Source organism: Nilaparvata lugens, chromosome 7, assembly GCF_014356525.2.
Source record: "Nilaparvata lugens isolate BPH chromosome 7, ASM1435652v1, whole genome shotgun sequence".
Classification (NCBI taxonomy): Eukaryota; Metazoa; Arthropoda; class Insecta; order Hemiptera; family Delphacidae; genus Nilaparvata; species Nilaparvata lugens.
In genome coordinates, this window is record NC_052510.1 from 40,594,479 (window position 1) to 40,616,334 (window position 21,856).

At 34.6% G+C, this 21,856-nt stretch overlaps 1 protein-coding gene across 20 annotated transcripts in view; it reads right to left on the bottom strand.

Annotated features, from left to right (window-relative positions):
- Positions 1 to 6,551: 6,551 nt before the first annotated feature.
- LOC111043724 (1-acyl-sn-glycerol-3-phosphate acyltransferase alpha) overlaps positions 6,552 to 21,856 on the bottom strand; it is a 76,059-nt gene continuing 60,754 nt past the window's right edge. For all 20 annotated transcript variants that reach the window (XM_039432762.1, XM_039432767.1, XM_039432764.1 and 17 more), the window contains one exon: positions 6,552 to 6,855. In XM_039432762.1, the coding sequence (XP_039288696.1) occupies positions 6,608 to 6,855 (248 nt within the window). In that variant the 3' untranslated portion in view covers positions 6,552 to 6,607. The remainder of the gene's footprint in view (positions 6,856 to 21,856) is intronic.

Here is a 21,856-nt window from a genome sequence, read left to right on the forward strand (position 1 = left end):
GGGACAACGTTCATGATATTGCAGTTTAGATCTCCAGCAAGTATTTGCATCACCCCATTCCTTGATTCTTTGAGATAATTATCTAGAGCATTCAAGAAAAGAGGTAAGCTGGAGTTGGGACTTCGATACACCGCAAGGACTTCACAGAGTGTTCCCTCCCAGTCAAAGTTTATCGATAGACAGGTGGCCAGACCGCCCAGCTAAACTCTCTGCAAGTTACTGAGAGATCACAGTCGATGTATACGACCACACCATCGCACTGGTTGAGGCTATTATAAGACCTGAGGAGCGTATACCCCGGGATTTCCAAGAGGTCACTCTCGTCATTTAGCCATGCCTCAGTCAATATTATGCAACTAAAACGATGTTTGAGGCTCTGTAGAATAATTGTAAATTCATCTATATTTCTTCTATAACTTCTAATGTTTTTGTGGATCACTGAGAAACCGGCATAGTCTCCGTTTTCAGAAAAACTAAATGTAGAATAATTTAAAGAAAAATCATTAATATCCGCATACTCCGTGCATTCAATTGGAGACGCATCAATAGGCGCCATAAAATAGCTCATTACTCTTATCTCTTATTAATACATAAGAAGCAAGCCGAGCCGCCTGGTGCACTCAGAATCTATACGAGAGACAAGGCATGCTATTTTGTTAAAGAAAACTGAAGATATAACATAAAACAAGACATGAATTAGTATAAAATAAATACACAGAGAACAGAAAGCCAAATAAATCACAAACAAGCATGAAAAATGATGTATAATACGAGTTATTTGACAAGTTGACAACATCATATAGAAAACACATTGATATTAGTATCAAAATCTAAAATGAATGAACAAAACAGGAAGTAGAATGGGTGAAAAAATAGAAACATAGAAAAAAGGTTCTGTGAAGAGAAAACAATTATTATTTGATTGTGTTTGTTAAACAAATACTGCATTACTATTTCCATATTATATGAGTCAATTTATTTTTTGCATCATCAAATCAATTTTGAAGAAATCAATTAAAGTTTGTATAAAATAAGTTGTGACTTGGCCCTCCATACGAAGAAATTAGAAGGTTGCCAAATCATGTAAAATTGCAACTTTCTAGAATACTCATGTCACCGATATCCCAGTAGTCCTGAAAAAGTTCCAGGGTTGAAGGATTGAGAAGATCGAGATTCAACTTTTTCATTAAATTGGAAACATCGCGAAATTATTTTTTTTCAATGTCACTTCCTTCAGAATTGGGAGATATAAAGGTGCCTATATACAGATATACGCGCCGCGAACATGAGCAATTCACTTTCAATCAGCTGACTATATCTGTATTTTCACAGAAACGGTAAGATACAGATATGAAAAGCATGGCATCAACTGATTAAAAGTGAATTGCTCATGTTCGCGGCGCGTAAATCTGTACGAACCTCAAGTTAGTAATGAGTGAGAATATTATATAAAAATAACGGAGAGAATGGCTTATTTCTATTGGTGGCTTGATCATTCTCATCCAACATATAGTTATTTTTTATTAATGAACATGTTCGTCAATGTCTAGACATTTTGAGCAGAAAACATGAAATAATATTCGACATGCTGGTGTAAACGGAGGGGGGTTGTTTCTTATCTTCTATAATATTTGCTAAAGTTTACTGCTATCAAACCATCTACCGGTATTTGAATCCTTGATTGGTTGGGAGCTTTTAGTGGATTTTTTCAACATTATTGAAAAAAAAAATACTTTTAACATTCAACTTCAGGTTTATTGAGCTAATCAAAACTTCCTACTTAATAAAATCATGTTGCCACATCTCAAATTTTCAAACAAAACAAAGTTATTCAGTAATTTATTCAGAAAAAAAGTATATTCAATTCCAATCTAAACATTTTGGGAACCTGCTAACTTGCTGCATTCAAATTTGGGCCTCGGTCATTCTATGAAACTAAATTTTGAGCTTAATAAGAAACACAACAAAAGTTTGGCACTCACCATTTTAACAATATTCAAACTTGGACTCTTCAGAAACACTCACATACGCTTCGATAAAACTCACTATACTTGAACTCACACGCACAAATAATTTCCTGATTCTACTCCTTCTATCTCTTTGAAATTTGGTTTCCTATTCAACTAGATAAAAATTACTGATAACTGAAAACTTAACAATTTGTCCCTCTATCTCAATGGGGAAATGGGCCGAGGCTCGCACACCTTTACATGATGTTTTTCTTCTTACGTCTCAATTCGAACTGTGGTCTTTTCACTGAAAATTATTCCCCCTCCACGAGCGTTGAGCATAACTTCCAGTGGAAAAGCCAAAGCTGCAAAAAGGTCAATTTTCAAATACAGTGGCTTTTTCGACATGAAATTGAAACTGCATTTAAAAAATGCACGAAAATTGCTTTAATTTCGACAACTAAGCAACAAGTTAGCAAATTCAAACAAGACAGAGTCAATTCTCACATTAAAAACGCAGGGTTCAACATATTGTCAAAAGTAGTCGGAAGAACGTATTCTGGTCTCTAAGGAATATTAATGTTAGGAGAGGGGCTGCATGGTATACATTGTGTACTAATTTGTATTCCAAAGGCTGGCATTTTACAAGATATCTGACTGAATTATTTCAATTGCAAGCAGCTGTATTGGATACTGCACAGTGCTTGGATTATTCGAGGCGAGGTTGTCATTTTCACTATTATAATCATGTGGCTTGCAGTCGCAGAATTCTTTCCTTGCCCTATTACGATAGGTAAGGAAAGTATTGCAGTCCGAAAAAAATTAATGTACCACAATTTCTAAATTTATATACGTTTCAAGGTCCCCTGAGTCCAAAAAAATGGTTTTTGGGTATTGGTCTATGTGTGTGTGTGTGTGTGTGTGTGTGTGTGTGTGTGTGTGTGGTGTGTGTGTGTGTGTGTGTGTGTGTGTGTGTGTGTGTGTGTGTGTGTGTGTGGTGTGTGTGTGTGTGTGTGTGTGTGTGTGGTGTGTGTGTGTGTGTATATATATATATATATATATATATATATATTATATATATATATATATATATATATGAGTTGTAATATTACATTTTTTCTCACATTGGAATCGAATCTTCAATTCGAGATCTATGAAACTTTATAGTAAATATCAGAGTCATCAATAGACGACAAACTTTTCGACGGAGAATTTTTTATCGTAAATGATTGTTGCATTGTTCCATGGTGTCACCGAGGCTTGGTTAGCAGAATTAATAGATAAATAGTTTATTTAAATAGAGAATATATATGAAAAATTAAAATAACAGTTTCAAAATAAAGTTTTATTGAGAACAGATATAAAATGTGAATTCTAAACTTGTAAGTTATAATTTTGTTGGTGACGTGTCTGTAACATTGGAGGTGTCTCTGTTCTGACTTGTATTCTGGCCTGCTCTTTCTCTCTAGAAAAATGGCTGGCTACGTGTGTTGTTGTAAAATTTTGCTCTGAATCATTTTCGTTTATTAATGTTTTAAATTGAGTTTTAAACAATTTTTAGTGTTCTATTTTGTTCGTATATTGCTATTTGTGTATTCAAGCCAATAGCCACTGTTTTTCAACTGTAAACTAGATAAGTATTTTAGTTCGTAGTAACTCTAATAATTAGGCTTATAAGATATAGTTCTTTGTGTATTTGTATAAATTCATCTGAAGATTATAAGTTCATTTGCTCTGAAAACTGGATTTCTCATTCATAGGCGATAGATCCATTCATAATTTATCAAGAATCTATTTCATTGGAGCCGACAACTATCCTTAGGTTAATAGGTGTTAAATGCTATTCCAACCGATTTAAGGAAAAATTGGTAGCACAGCAGAGTGTATGTGCGTCTATGAACACGATATCTCGTCACCCAATCAACGGAATGACTTGAAATTTGGAACTTGAGGTCCTTACACCATAAGTATCCGACACGAACAATTTCGATCAAATGCAATTCAAGATGGCGGCTAAAATGGCGAAAATGTCAAAAACAGGGTTTTTCGCGATTTTCTCGAAAACAGCTCCAACGATTTTGATCAAATTCATACAAAAAGAAATAGAAATAGTCATTGGATAAATTGATAAACAGTATCCAATAGACAGAAATAGTCATTGATAAGCTCTATCAACGGCCACATGTCCCATATCTGTAAAAATTTCAGGAGCTTCGCCCCATCAATGCAAAGATTGATTTTGGATTTTCAATTAACAGGCTTTAGATATAATTTAAACAAAAAATTCCAAGTGTAAAAGATTGAGCATGAAAATCTCTACAAGTAACATTTTTACTCAAAAATGGAAATAAGCTCGAGATTCAAGAAAATGTGATTATTCAATTGCAAACTGTTGGCAACTGTTGATTGTATTAGATCATTCACTATGGAGAGATTTAGCAGACCTCGTGTGTCTCCAGCGTTATAGTCCTGTCACCAGCTGGTTCAGTTCGAGATGCGCGTGAACACTAGCGTTAGATGATTAATTTTCATAACGGCAAGGAAGGTTGTGTGAGTGCGCCACACCAGATTTTTTTGTTTTTGTTGGTCCCAGCCAATGTACCTAAAATAAATTGGATGAGGAAAAATGAAATTTATCTTTCTGCATATTTATCTAGATCACTGCTTCCCAATAAGTTGCGCGCGAAAGCTCTAGAAGTGGTCAGCAAGTAGTTCGAGGGAAGGAGAATTGATGTTTTAAGCTTTATTGATGTTTTTAAATTATCTTTATTGCCTATATTGAAATATAATCAACTTCTCTTCGGAAATGATACACCAAACTCATCTTGAGTTCAAAATATATTTCCAATTGGTAGAAGAAGTGATAAGTTCCAAATTTCTAATTCTATAAGATAGGACTTGAAAGTTTGTTTGAAATCTTGATGGCAGATTTGTACTATGTGACCGACTAACCAATCAGAAGCGTGACAGTCAATGGCCATGCTGTGGGTAATATAATTACTGTAGTTGAAGAGATTGTCATCTTACCATAGTCTTTCAAACAGGCATTCAAACGATTACTTGCCTTGAACAGTAATGAAGTTTATTAGAATATTTTTTAGTATACTATAGTATGAATTCATATTCATACGTATATTTTTCAATTTATGATTCATTTTCATTGAAAACAATAGTATTGGATCACGAAGAGTTGATTTTCTCTTTCACAAATTAATAAAGAATGAGAGTTTTACAATAAGAGAACAAGTATCAATTGATAATTCCTTTTACAAATAATAGATGAGAAATGTGTGTTTCACAATGCAAGAGCAAGTATCAATACTATTCTCAATTATTGAGAATTCCCCACGCAGTATGCATGCTTTAAAATATTCGCCCTTATACTCTGTTGTACGAAGTTTCCAATCAGAAAGATTCAACCAGAAAACTATTTCCTGATCAAGTATGGGGAAGCCATATTTTTCCTGAAAAAAGTGTCCTCCTAAATGATAAGGATATACAGTACACAGACAAGATGAAGGATTGTAAGAGAAATCAGATTATATTATAATTATTAAAGTTTTCACGGTTTTAGTTCCTCATTCAATGTTCAATTCATCAGATTCATTAGCATTGAGTAAATGACAAAAGAGCCAGAAAAAGCATGTAAAGTCTCATTAAGAGAGCAACAGGTATTCGATGTGCAGGCTCTTACAAAATCGAGCATTCTGAAAGATCCAGCCGTCCAAAAGTGTTGAATTTCGGAAAAATGTTAAGAGAAATATTGTATGAATCGTAGGAGATGTCGGTAGGACTTGAAAGTTATGTACTTTTTGAGAAAAAGACATACAAAGTTGGTCAATTTAACATTGAAAAGATAGGAAGGATGGATTTTTAGAGCATCAATGACTTCACACCGATCATCTGTCTCTGATCATCAAAAGATCGAGATGCACATAGTCACTACCTTTTATTCTAGGTATCTTAATCCCAGCTATTGATGGCATATAGAAGCACACCATTCAGCCGTTATCCTTTACTTTGAGACTCATGAGAGGCAAAAATACGTTCTTCCGATTACTTTTGACAATTGAAAAAATATCTTTAATATTATTTACGAAAAACTTTCTCACTTTCACCACTCTCATCTTATGAAACAAAAAAGTTTCTAGAATGTCGAAAATTTTATGTTTTCTGCTCAAAATGTCTGGACATTGAAGAACATAATCAATTAAAAAATAACTATAGTTCGGATCGGAATGATCCAGCCACCAATAGAAAGAAGACATTCTCTCCGTTATTTTGATATACAATTCTCACTCATTACTATAATCTCCTAATTCTGAAGAAAGTGAATGAAAAAATATAATTTCGTGATGTTTTCTATTTCATCAAAAAAGTTAAATTTCTTTTCAACCCTGGAACTTTTTCAGGACTACTGGGATATCGGTGATGACACGAGTAGCCTATTATCTATATATAATTCTGTGGTTGGATTAGACATTAGAGAAATTTGCAATCTTACATGATTTGGCAACCTTATAGGTCGGATGGGAATGATCCAGCCATCAATAGAAAGAAGACATTCTTCCCTGTTATTTTGATATAAATTTCTCACGATTAGGCAACCCTGTAATATCTTCGGATGAAGGGCCAAGTCTTAACTTATTTTATTCAGACTATAGGCCTATAGGGAGGCAAACGCCATAATGGCAGTTGAGAATGATAGGAAAGATGGAACTAACCTTTTTTGTGCGAATAGTTTGACCAGTGTTATTGACAGTAGTGATGGCTTTCTCGACATTGAGCCGGTCGATGAATATGGTTCCCCACAGCCAGCATGCCAACCCGAATGGCCACAGGTAGAACAACTCTCGCTTGGATATCACTGTGCATCTCTCCATCAGGGGCCATATTTCTGCCAATACTGCAAAAAAAATTTTAAATTATTGTCGATCAAAAAATAACACTCAAGTGAGATTCATGTTTTACTGTCAGTGACATGGATAGTAATAATGCACAAAACAATACACTGCAAAAAATAATATACATCGTCAGAACTGGCTTCTCCCACTTACTCATGTATACTTGGGTTGATTTGTACACTACACTGTACATTCGTTTTCCTAGCTGATATTGGTTATCAGTGGATTCCCACTTTTTCTATTGAGAAGACTGGTTCACTGAAGTGTACATTGTCTGCTACCAATATAACAACCACAATACAGGTATCAGTGGCTACAGTTCAGCTGTGGAGTTCTTGATAAGTTGTATTTTGATAGAGAGGTTAGACTGTGATAGTGTTAAATCCTTTATTATAATCCACTACAGTCGAACCTCTGTAAAACGAAGTCGATTATCCCGAGAAAAATTCGCTGCAGAGAGGTATTCGTTATTGAGAGGTTATGTCAAAAAATCTGCCACGATCCTATGGATCTTATAATATCGTATCACGGCAGTAAAAAATGAATATGGTACATAGAACATATCATCGCGAATGTAGATGGGGTACCTATTAGGCCAATATTAATATGGAAATTTGAAAATTCATGCTGTTTGGAAAAAACATTTTTTTTTGAATATTTATAGTATGTAATAAGTAAGTAAACTCACCAATTTATTTTCAGAAAGCTTGATTTGTACTATTAGTGGAGTTTAATCAAAGTAGGTACATACTCTGTAGCAATATTTTTCAACTCTTTACACTACTATTAGATGGAACGCAAAATACGGTTATTTTGTCAATAACTTCACTATAAATATCAACTTTCCTATTTTTTAATGTTTCATATTTGAAAAAGTGAGTAATTTTCGGTTCAATTTTGCATTTGAATAAAATATCATGTTTGATAAACGACTCACATCTATTCAAACATGTCTGGTACACTATTTTCCAGTTTTAATCCTTGCCTGATAATTTTGAAAGCCTCTAGAACTCCTTGATCTGACGGATTCTTTTCCTCAGGTTCCGTCACAGCTATCATCATCATAGTCAGTTCAAAGAATTGAAATGTGTGACAAAAACAAGAATGGGGAAGTTCAGTCGTTCACCTGACTGGTCTACAATAGTGACAAGTTCTTGGAATTCAATATCCAGTAACTTGCATTCGATTTCCGACATGTGTTTCACCCTCTATTAACTGTCTACCACCCTATCTTCTTCCTACCTGAATTGCCATTATTTCTAGTCTATTGACCCTTCTGCTGAAACTAAACAATTCCTTGGAAATAACCGTCTGCTTCCAATACACACTACACTTTGTAAGTTGAAGTCAAGAGAAAACTTTGTTGTTGAGAGGTACTAAATTCTTTACATAGAGGTAAATAAGCAGCTAAAACTCAAATCATGGGACCAGGTGAAAATTTGTTGTGTAGAGGATTTCGTTAAGTGGAGGTTCGTTATAGAGAGGTTATAATGTACACTTGGCCTGAGGAAGCTTCACACAAATGTTGAGGAATTCCTAATTATTTGGGAGTTGGATGAACAAGATACTTGTCAATATCCAACAATGATACATATATAAGTCAATATTTCAATGATATTGTCAATTCCACAGTTCAACATTGTGGAACTGACAATATAGAATATTTTCAATGAATGTACAAGTGCAAGATATTATCTTGCATCTTGTTCATTCACCACCTTAGATAATGAGTTATTAAATACAATTAAGAACTCAATACCCTTTTTCTAAATAATTATTGATAGAAATTGATATTCTATTCATGAATAATCAATATTATTTTCAATTAATAAGGGATTATTATAGCAAAAAAGATTATTATCATTTAAAATTATTTAATAGTTCAACTTACACTAGAATATGCAATATATGTATAACCATACAAGAGGGCGACAGATGAAATGAAATTCATAAAGAAAAATTAATTGATTTTTGTTTGATTCTATCACAAGATAAGAAGAAGAGAAGAAGAAGAAGAAGAAGAAGAAAAGAGAAGAAGAAGAAAGAAGAAGAAGAGAAGAAGAAGAAGAGAAGAAGAAGAAGAAGAAGAAGAAGAAGACGAAGAAGAAAAGAAGAAGAAGAAGGAAGAAGAAGAAGAAGAAGAAAAGAAGAAGAAGAAGAAGAGAAGAAAGAAGAAGAAGAAGAAGAAGAATAAGAAGAAGAAGAAGAAGAAGAAGAAGAAGAAGAATAAGAAGAAGAAGAAGAAGAAGAAGAAGAAGAAGAAGAAGAAGAAGAGAAGAAGAAGAAGAAGAAGAATAAGAAGAAGAAGAAGAAGAAGAAGAAGAAGAAGAAGAAGAAGAAGAAGAAGAGAAGAAGAAGAAAGAAGAAGAAGAAGAAGAATAAGAAGAAGAAGAAGAAGAAGAAGAAGAAAGAAGAAGAAGAAGAAGAAGAAGAAGAAGAGAAGAAGAAGAAGAAGAAGAAATTTTAGAAGGTGATGCACCAACATTAAGGCTGTTTGAACAAAAAAAAATTTCAACTTTTTTTTGTTGGAAGCTTCAAAGTTCATCGAGTCAAAACCGAATATGCTATTGAAAAAATTAAAAAAAAATTATTGTGGCCTATGTGTGACCTTGAAGTGTACATTTTGAGCATTTTTCGTACTTCCTGCAAATGCAAACAATAAACACCACAGCAATGAAACTTTAGGACAATTATCTTCAAAATATGCTCTTTCAAGTGGTCTACTCTTAATTACAAAATATTCATGTTTTTTTTTTGTTTTCTTACAAAATATCGATTTTTTATTGTGTTTTACAGTGAAATTTTCAGTTTTTTATTTATATTAGCATACGTGGGTTTTAACTCGCTAGCCAATGCAATTTTTTGTTTCTCATTATAAGTATCCGTTTAGAAACGGTAATTGGTTGAATAAGCCAATGTTTATACTTGGGCTCGTGCGCAAGCACCGTGCGTGCGTAAAGTATCGGGGAGGTAGGAGTGGGGCAGTTTCGGTAGCTGTCTCCTTGGTAGACTTGGACTGGCTGAGTGGCCGGGAGTAATGACCTTGGGGACTCCTTTCGTCCAGGTTTGCTTCCTGATTTTGTGACCGATTGCACTGTGCCAGACGTTGTCAATGTCATACTGTTCTATTATACTATTACTTTTGTTAATTAAATGTGAACACTAAATTTTTTGGTAGTTGGAAATGTTTGCATTCTCCCAGTGAATAGAACTGAAACAAAGTAGTGTGTACACTAAATAATATAAATTTGTGGTTCAATAATTGTGTAGGCATATATATGCTTCTTTATTTATTTTTGTATAGTTTGCTCTGTATTTAAAATCATTGTATAATATTATCACGTTTGTTGATGTTATTTTCAACAGAAGTTTTTCAATTTTCAATTATTTTCATATTTCCATAGAGTAGAATAATTTGGTATTAGGAGTAAGCTCCTAATTTACTGGAGTAAGCTCGGTGTGAACTGTTCTATACAAATTTGCGCTTTTTTTAAAATGTACTCAGAACTCAGGCAATATAATAATTTTGGTATTTGAACGATATTCGTTTTTCCATGATTTATAACACCAATCAAGTTATATATTAGGACCTATGTTTCATCTTTGAACTTTTAACACTTGATAAGTTCAAAACCAAGCTCTCAACAAAATAATGTTGAGAATAACTTTCTTTAGACAAAAACACTTAGCTTGTTTAAATCGTATGGAAAATAACTTCTTTCTGGAGGATTATTGAAAATTGGGTATAAATTGGTTGAATAGTACTGGTAGGCCTTTTGGGGTTTCTTGTACCCAGCTGGCAGTATCGGTAGAGCCAATGAGATTTGCATATATTTTATATTTATGCGCCTGCTGAAATAAAAATTCCATATGGTTCTTACCAGCTCTTTGAGGAGCTTATATAAAATTCTGCCACCAGTTGCTGCAAACTGCTGCCGCTTTATCAATCTGCAATCCTTACCGCTGCTCTGATTCACTCCACAACTATAGATGCTGAAGATGTAGATAAAGATAAGGGTTCTATATATTTCACAAGACCATATGGTACCGACACCAATCCAACTCGCTACCATCTGACAAAGGGGTCAGCAGTGTGAGATAATACAGAGTGTGATCAAAGACGGTATGTAGTCAGAATTCCTTATATTTTCTATGAGCTAGTAGAACTGCTTCAGCTAAATTCCATGACCCTGTGTTTCAGACCAACATTAAGTTGGCTCTCCACTAAAATATTATTGAAATCTATCAACGCCATCGTTTTGAGCTGATATGAGCAACTTTTATTTCGTTTTGAGATATGACGTCTCAAGAATTGGAGAGCCAACTTAATGCCAACTCTCCACTTTTCGAAAAACTAAACACGCCATCGTTTTGAGCTGATTTGAGCAACTTTTATTCTGTTTTGAGCACCCACCGTTCTCGAGATATGAGGTTTCAAAAATTGTAGAGCAGCTCTCCACTCTTCGAAATCGAGAAACTAGACATGCCATCGTTTTGAGCTGATTTGAGCAACTTTTATTTCGTTTTGAGCACCCACAGTTTTCGAGATATAACGTCTCAAAAATTGGAGAGCCAACTTGATGCCAGCTCTCCACTTTCCGAAAACAAAAATCTAAACATGTTGTCGTTTAGAGCTGATTTGGGTAGCATTTATTTCGTTTTGAGCAGCCACCGTTTTCGAGATATGACGTCTCAAAAATTGGAGAGCCAACTTAATGCCATCATTTTGAGCTCGTTTTGAGCTGATTTAATCAACTTTCATTTCGTTTTGAGCAACCACGGTTTTCGAGAATTTCACACTCATAGAATGTTCCATTTACTATATGAGAAAACAAAAATTAATTATCAGTCCTAAACTAGAGGTGCTTAGAACGTGGGATCCTGCACAAGAGTGAAGGTCTATGAGAAGCTACTCTCAGCAGGAATTGTCGTCCTGAGCCATCACAGTTCTCGAGTAATTCCCACTCAAAGTATGCTCCATGTAGTATATGGTAAATCAAAAATCAATCATAACTCCTGAACTAGAGGTGCTCAAAACGTTGAAACCTGCACAAGAGTAGAGGTCTATGAGAAGCTACTTTGAGCAGAAATTGACGTTTTGAGCCATCACAGTTATCGAGTAATTCCCACTCAAAGTATGCTTGATGTACTATATGGTGAATTGAGAATTAATTATAACTCCTGAACTAGAGGTGCTCAAAACGTGGAAACCTGCACAAGAGTAGAGCTCTATGAGAAGCTACTCTCAGCAGAAAATGACGTTTTGAGGCATCACAGTTCTCAAGTAATTCCCACACATAGTATGCTTGATGTACTTCTTGGTGAATAGAAAATTCAGTATAACTCCTGAACTAGAGGTGCTCAAAACTTGGAAACCTACACAAGAATAGAGGTCTATTATAGAGAGCTACTTTCAGCATAAATTGACGTTCTGAGCCATCACAGTTCTCGAGTAATTTCCATTAGGGATGAGTATCGATACATCGATGTTTAAAAACATCAATGTTTCAACATCAAACATCGATGTTTACTGTTCGATGTTTTTCACTTATCGATGGTTTTACCTAGACATCGGTCATCCGATGTTTTTCCCAACTAAAAAGTGAAAACAATTCTACTTTTTTAATTTGATACAAGTTTTTTTTCTATTTTTTTGTTTGAAGAGGATTATCTTGAGAGCAATAAACAATAGTAACAGAATTACAATCATTATCTCTATCATATTTAGTGTAGTATTCTGTTTAGTGTTTTTTGTGAATATAGATCACTCTTGTGAAAGATCTCGCATAAGTTTTGATTTCCTGCAGATTGCTATTTTTATTTTTCAATCAGGCTCTCTGTATTTTTATGTCAGACTGTTGGATACTCTTGAAGATTTACATTACTTCTGTGGCCCGTGTCAAGGTTAGATAGTTAGTTATTTAGAATTGAATAAGAGGTCAGATTCTTCGTTTCTTAGAAAGAAAGAGTTTTATCTTACTACAATTATTTCCCCAATATGTGTTTAACACTAATTAATCTAGCTCTGGAGAAGAGGTCCTCGTATTGTAAGGAGTGCAGATATCCATTTAAAAAAACTTAATCCATTTTCATTTCCTAAAAAATCTATCAGGTATTGAATGAATACGATATGCGTACCAATGATTGCTAAAATCAGCTTAGGGTGAAATTTCATGACCGAATCCTCAAGGATTTCCCAAGAGGTTTCAGACTAACCATGAAGATGACAAATCTTGTGGACTAGAGTTGATGTATCTTTCTAGTCACAACCTGACTTCAATTATTCGAAAGACTGTTACTTGAATACCACAAGTCCAAAATTGCTGTGATTCCAGTTAGTAACTGTTGAAATATTGGAACAATAGCTCCAGATAAAATTGTAGTCACTTTAGAAGCTCTTTTTGTGCTCTACAATCTGAGATCAGGTATAGCGATCTATCTCATATTCCAGGTACACCTGACAACAATGCTCCTTGTATTGTGAAAAACGCCTAATTTTCAGCTTCAAGCATCATCACCAACTACATTGTCCTCACATTGATATTTAACAAACGACATAAGTTCTTGAGATTATGTTCTATGAGAATCACCCGTTAGATGCACTTCATTTCAGTATTTCCTAGTGGAGAGGCGCGCTTAAGGACACCTCAAGGATCAAAATTTCAAACACATAACTTTTGACACAATCCTCAGATTTCATCGTACTACACTTCATCCTTCTCGGTTCGTCACGGCGGTTCAAAATCATGCATAATAAGTCAAATTCGGTCGAAAAATGGAAAATTTATTGTTGAGTGTACTTAAGCCCATATTCCAATAGACAGAAAATGATCAATAATTTCTATATTCAAAGTAGCATGTCTTGTGAAATACTTCTGATAAAATTTCCAAATCTAGTGAGAATGTGAAAATTGTCCCCTCTACCCACTCCAATAAATAATACTTTCGATTCCAAAACAATTTGGAAGTTAAGATTTTAAAAATGGCGATTTCAGTTTTTACATTTTTTCGTAATTTTACTGTTGATCAAGAGTTTCTAAAACGAGTCTGATACATCATAGAGACTTACGATTGATTACAAATTGTAGATAAATTCATCCTCTACGAGCTCAGTTGCCTAAAATCCATCTTGAATCAATTCTCGCTATCATAGAACTGCCAAAACCGTTAATATGAGAAAAATATCTACAATTCTATCTCATATAGATTTCCATGTACACCTGACAAAATTGCTCCTTGTATTGTGAAAAACACCTAATTTTCAGCTTGAACAATCATCATCAACTACATTGTCCTCACATTGATATTTCGCACAATGAAATAAGTTCATGAGTTTATATTCTATGTGAATCACCCGTTAGATGGATGTACTTCATTTCAGTATTTCCTATTGGAGAGGCGCGTTTAAGGACACCTCGAGGATCAAAATTTAAAAAACTTATAACTTTTGACACAATGCTTAGATTACATCGTACTACACTTCATTCTGCTCGGCTCGTCAAGGCGGTCCAAAATCTTGCATCATAAGTCAAATTCGGTCGAAAAATGGAAAATTTATTGTTGAGTGTACTTAAGCCCATATTCCAATACATAAAAAATGGCCAATTTCTATATTCAAAGCTATGTATCTCAGTATCCCCTTATTATAAAAATCATAACTTGATCTTGAAATTAATGCACAATAGAATTTCATCTTTATCTGCTGTAAACGATCCATGAAAATATGCTCGTAAAGTGAGATTTGATTGTTGAAAAAAAATCCGAAAATTGTAGATATTTTTCTCATATTAAAAATTTTGGAAGTTTTATGATAGGGAAAAGTGATTCAAGATGGATTTTAGGCAACTGAGCTCGTAGAGGATGAATTTATCAACAATTTGGAATCAATCGTAAGTTTATTTGATGTATCAGACTCGTTTTAGAAACTCTTGATCAACAGTAAAATCACGAAAAAAATGTAAAAACTGAAATCGCCATTTTTAAAATCTTCTGTAACTTTTGAATCGTATTGGAATCGGAAGTATTATTCATTGTTGATGAAAGAATAAATTCTATTGTAGTTTTCAAGATCAAGTTATGATTTTATAATTAGGGGTTACCGAGATACATAGCTTTGAATATAGAAATTGGCCATTTCTTATGTATTCAATATGAATAAGTACCTACACTCAACAATGAATTTTCTATTTTTTGACCGAATTTGACTGTGGATGCATGATTTTGAACCGCCTTGGTGAGCCGAGAAGAATGAAGTGTAGTACGATGAAATCTGAGCATTATGTCAAAAGTAAATTATAAGTGTTCTCACTAGATTTGGAAATTTTATCGGAAGTATTTCACAAGACATGCAACTTTGAATATAGAAATTGGTCATTTTCTGTGTATTGGAATATGGGCTTAAGTACACTCAACAATACATTTTCCATTTTTCGACCGAATTTGACTTATTATGCATGATTTTGAACCGCCGTGACGAACCGAGAAGGATGAAGTGTAGTACGATGAAATCTGAGCATTGTGTCAAAAGTTACGTGTTTGAAATTTTGATCCTTGAGGTGTCCTTAAGCATGCCTCTACTAGGAAATACTGAAATTAAGTGCATCTAACGGGTGATTCTTACCCATGAATTTATGTCATTGTGCGAAATATCAATGTGAGGACAAAGTAGATGGTGATGATGGTTGAAGCTGAAAATTAGGTGTTTTTTTCCACAATACAAGGAGCATTGTTGTGAGGTATACCTGGAAATCTATATGACATAGAGCGCTCTACCTGATCTCAGATTGTATAGCACAAAAATACGCCTAGAGGGATTTTGAAATATACATCTAAATTGTAACAATCGGAAGATATTGTTGATTAAAAACTAAAATTCATCAAAATTGATTTTTTCTTCAAATTTTACTCATTTTTGAAAAATTATAACAAAGTACTCATTGGAGATAAAGAGTTCCGAGTGATCTCATTTTTTTCAGAATTATATAATCTTGGAGAGATTTGGCAGAAATAGCTGAAAACTGGAAAATGAGCCGAAAATACGAGGTTTTTTGGCTATCTTGTATCTAGCACAAGGAAATCTTGCATGAAGAAATTGGTTCTGGACTTCTCTTATGTACCAAAATAATAGACTATATTAAAAAATCAGAACTGCAATATAAATTGCAAGCACACCGCCTTTTTTATGTCTATATTGACTGGACTAATAGTATCATCCATAAAAACATAGGGCGATAAACGATGTTTAAAAACATCGATGTTCAAAAACATCGATGTTTACTGTTCGATGTTTTTCACTTATCGATGTTAAGATAAAAAAAACATCGATGTTCAAAACAACGATGTTTTGTCTTTCGATACCCATCCCTAATTTCCATTGAAAGTATGCTCCATGTACTATATGGTAAATCAAAAATTGATCATAACTCCTGAACTAGAGGTGCTTAAAACGTGGAAACCTGCACAAGAGTAGAGGTCTATGAGAAGCTACTCTCAGCAGAAATTGATCTTATGAGCCATCACAGTTCTCAAGTAATTCCCACTCAAAGTATGCTCCATGTACTATATGGTAAATCAAAATTAATATTATTAGAATTGAAATTAGTAGGAGGGTAGTAATGAATATCTGCTTCTACAGCAGTGCTACCAACAGTATAACTGGATGAAAATGAAATTTGCCATTTGAGGCTCTATGCACAGTCGCATTTTGTACGAGTGGAGTGACTCTCTGCTGGTTAGCCAATTTCAGTTCAGTCAATTTGTACTCAGGAATTTTCGTGGCTTGGAAATTTTCGTGGCTCACTGTGTTTTTGTAATACCGGACGTCAGCAATTTTTTATAAAAATTACAATTATTGAAGGGATCATTTATTATTCATCTGCATTTATTACTTGAATTAATCGGTTGATAACTAATATGGACTAATAACTAATATGGTTAATAACTAATAACTATATTTTGTTGATACAAAATTAAGAGAAAATAGTACAGCTTTTTCAAAAATACCTTCTACTTCTTTTTAAAATACAATAAACTTCTAATATTATAAAACCTATCAAATTAATTGAAAACACTATAAATTCAAGGACTTACTCTTATCTCCTGGTGGAAATTCAAAATAAATAAACATCAGTGTTGACCTATTCAAAATTATAATAATCGGGTATAACCTATCTGGTTGGGGGCATTGGACGGTCAAGCTAGAACAATACAACTGCGAGTCCCTTTGGCAGGTAATTTTAGCACATTCTCGACCCTTGTGCAATGAAGCGTATGCCCCCATCCTGTTAAGTTCACTGACGTTATTCCACACTTGGACTTTTACTCGGGGATTCCCATTTCCGTGTTCTGTACGGGTCCATCAAAGTTATGATATCCAACTATTAGACAGTCTATACTCTGTAGCTCTTGGTGTAACATGGAGCTCCTGCAGAGCTTATCAAGATGTGACAAAGATCTGAACCGTGAAGGCAATATACCAGTTTTTATTGATGTACAATCGAATTGCTAATCAAAGGATATTATGTTCGTCATGTGGTAAACCTAACCTAACCAAACCCTGCAATTAAATGGTGTGTTTTACGCACTAAATGATTTTAGTATAATTATAATGATTTTAAAACTCATATCAGAGTTATCAGACATATCAGGTTTTCAGAGATATACATATTGTTTCAAAACAGAATTCTCAAGTCATTCTTATTAAATTTAGAAAAATAGTTGAATATCATCATTATGGAACACAATTTTAAACCTATTCTAATATTATCAAAGAACTAATCTCCTTGTGCTAATTGATATTCTCTAAACGATACATATCACATCGAGTTGTAAGTTGCGGACCAGAGTGGTGGAATTTGGAGTAGGTTTTTAAAATATATTTTATGCTGCTGAACCTATCTGGATGGGGGCATTTAGAGATCTATTGTTTGAGCATTGACATTGTCATTCAACCAGCATTGAAGGAGGGTTATTGTTCTCTCTTGACCATTCCATGCCCCCATCCAGATAGGTTTTACCCTAATGAACATTGATGAACATAATTAATGAACATTGTTTTATAATTCTTGAATCAGTCAATATTGATGTTTATCTATTTTAAATTTGTACCTGAAGACAGGATAGAAAAGAGTCCCGAAATGTGTAGTGATTAAAATTTTTGATTGTTCCTTAATCTTTCAATGACGTTATTGTTTGTTTGAAGAATTGTACTATTTTGATTCTATATTTGCTATTTACAGTATTTATACAGCACATTAATTGTATATAGGCAGCTTATAGGATAAGTATTGTATTTTTTCGAACATACCATGAGTGGGAATTACTTGAGAACTGTGATGGCTCAGAACGTCATTTTCTGCTGAGAGTAGCTTCCCATAGACCTCTACTCTTGTGCAGGTTTCCATGTTTTGAGCAAATCTGGTTCAGGAGTTATAATTAATTTTCGATTCACCATATAGTACATCGAGCATACTATAAGTGGGAATTACTTGAAAACTGTGATGGCTCATAAGATCAATTTCTGCTGAGAGTAGCTTCTCATAGACCTCTACTCTTGTGCAGGTTTCCACGTTTTAGGCACCTCTAGTTCAGGAGTGATGATTAATTTTAGATTCACCATATAGTACATGGAGCATAATTTTAGTGGGAATTACTCGAGAACTGTGATGACTCAAAACGTCAATTTCTGCTGAGAGTAGCTTCCTATGGACCTCTACTCTTGAGCGGTTTTCCATGTTTTGAGCACCACTAGTTCAGGAGTTATGATTAATTTTTGATTTACCATATAGTACATGGAGCATATTTTGAGTGGGAATTATTCGAGAACTTTCATGGCTCAAAACGACATTTTCTGCTGAGAGTAGCTTCTCATAGACCTCTACTCTTGTGCAGGTTTCCACGTTATGAGCACCTCTAGTTCAGGAGTTATAATTGATTTTCGATTCACCATATAGTACATCAAGCATACTATGAGTGGGAATTACTTGAGAACTGTGATGGCTCAAAACGTCAATCTCTGCTGAGAGTAGCTTCTCATGGACCTCTACTCTTGTGCAGGTTTCCACGTTTTGAGCACCCCTAGTTCAGGAGTTATAATTAATTTTAGATTCACTATATAGTACATGGAGCGTAATTTGAGTGAGAATTACTTGAGACCTGTGATGGCTCAAAACGTCAATTTCTGCTGAGAGTAGCTTCCTATAGACCTCTACTCTTGTGCAGTTTTCCACGTTTTGAGCACCACTAGTTCAGGAGTTATGATTAATTTTTTATTTACCATATGATACATGGAGCATACTTTCAGTGGGAATTACTCGAGAACTGGATTGGCTCAAAACGTCATTTTCTGCTGAGAGTAGCTTCTCATAGACCTCTACTCTTGTGCAGGTTTCAACGTTTTGAGCACCTCTAGTTCAGGTGTTTTGATCAATTTTAGATTTACCTAATTTGAGTGGGAATTACTTCAGAACTGTGATGGCTCAAAACGTCAATTTCTGCTCAAAGTAGCTTCTCATAGACTTCTACTCTTGTGCAGGATTCCACGTTCTGAGCACCTCCAGTTTAGGACTGATATTTTATTTTTGTTTTCTCAAAATAGTACATTGAGAATTCTATAAGTGTGAAATTATCGAAAACCGTGGTTGCTCAAAGCAAAATGAAAGTTGCTCAAATCAGCTCAAAACGAGCTCAAAACGATGGCGTGTTTTAGTTTTTCGATTTCAAAAAGTGGAGAGCTGGCATTAAGTTGGCTCTCCAATTTTTGAGACGTCATATCTAGAAAACGGTGGGAGCTAAAAACGAGATAAAAGTTACTCAAAACGATGGCGTGTTTAGTTTTTCGATTTCGAATAGTGGAGAGCTGGCATCAAGTTGGCTCTCCAATTTTTGAGACGTCATATCTCGAAAACGGTGGGTGCTAAAAACGAAATAAAAGTTACATAAAACGAGCTCAAAACGATGGCGTGTTCAGTTTTTCGATTTTGAAAAAAGGAGAGCTGGCATTAAGTTGGCTCTCCAATTTTTGAGACTTCATATCTCGAAAATGGTGGGTGCTCAAAACGAAATAAAAGTTGCTCAAATCAGCTCAAAACGAGCTCGAAACGATGGCGTTGATAGATTTCAATAATATTTTAGTGGAGAGCCAACTTAATGTTGGTCTGAAACACAGGGTCATGGAATTTAGCTGAAGCAGTTCTACTAGCTCATAGAAAATATAAGGAACTCTGACTACATACCTTCTTTGATCACACTCTGTATTATCTCACACTGCTGACCCCTTTGTCAGATGGTAGCGAGTTGGATTGGTGTCGGTACCATATGGTCTTGTGAAATATATAGAACCCTTATATTTATCTACATCTTCAGCATCTATAATTGTGGAGTCAATCAGAGCAGCGGTAAGGATTGCAGATTGATAAAGCGGCAGCAGTTTGCAGCAACTGGTGGCAGAATTTTATATAAGCTCCTCAAAGAGCTGGTAAGAACCGTATGGAATTTTTATTTTAGCAGGCGCCTAAATATAAAATATATTCAAATCTCATTGGCTCTACCGATACTGCCAGCTGGGCACATGAAACCCTAAAAGGACGTCACAACACTTTTTCATGGAACTAATCTTTCCAAATTTATACTCATTCAAAAGATTATGAAATGGAGAAGTTTTTGAAATATTGAAACCACTATAATTACCGGGAGAAAAATCGAGAAAAACGGTTTGAAATTTGACTTTGAATTGGAAGAATAGCATTTTTTCAAGTTTAAGCCTGAAGAAAAAAAAACAAAATATCCAACAATGGATAAAATTACTTTTATCTTGTTAAAAATGTTTTTCTCTTTCCAACAATACCCTTGAAATTGGAATTCGACCAGTAGTTTTCCAGTTATTGATTATTTAATGACCGGAAGTAGGCATATTCTGAAAATATCGAAAAATTTATATATCTCGAAAACTAAGGTCGATAAGAAAAAACGTTTACTGAACATTTCTTCTCAGAAATGTTGAGTAGAATCTATGGTCAACGGCTGTTACAACCTTGGTGGGACACCCTGTATTATGCGGATGTATGTTGTTGCTTATCTGAATAGAGCATAATTATATTAGAGCAGGTGATAAAAAATTTGGGTGAACGTGAACAGTAAAAATTGAACACTAACTGACACTGAAAGTATCACTCCTAATGTTGTTTCCCAATCTATATTTGGGAGTTTCTGGTACAGAAACACCCTTAAACCAACCCCCCCCCACCAAAAAAAAAACAAATGAGGGAGTTTAGGTAATAGATAGCATGGATCTATGATGATTCGTTCAAAGGCTCTTTACATAGCTCTTTCCTTAAACTTATCACTGTTATGGTGGATGTCACTTACTTTTCATTACACCACCATGAGTACATTTTTACTTCAATTGGTAATATACAACTCATCCTTTTAAAATAAAATGTTCTTTTTTTCACTAATGTGTTATTTTTCAAATCTTGCAAGGATGTCAACTCCATGATTGAAACATTGAAACGATAGGTTACTTAGAAATTATAACCATGTGACCAAAAACCTTCAACACCACAATGCACAGTCATGTAAATAGTGGTAGCCGATCATATGCAAATGATTACAGTCATAACTGATTACAGTCAAAAGGCGGCGATTGGACGGGCGAAGCCTGCCTCCCAGCCGGAGCGCGAAGCGCCGAGTAAATTATTAAGCCTGTATCAGATATACCGGAATCTTGAATCACGGCTACCTATCTACTATATAGAAGGCAATGGAGACGGAAGAACGACAACAATGTGTTTCTATCAATTCCATTGACTTTTATAACGTAAATCTTACTATAGGCAGAGAATCTACATGTGTGATCCACTTTATATTGTCAGAATTCCTAACAAGTACCTATATCAATGCTTCTCATTCAATCATACTGAAAGTTTAAAGTGAATCTCACTATTCACTTGTCTTCTCCTTTTCAGGTCAATCGGTTGATTGGTTGGGAGCCTTGAGCCTTCCATC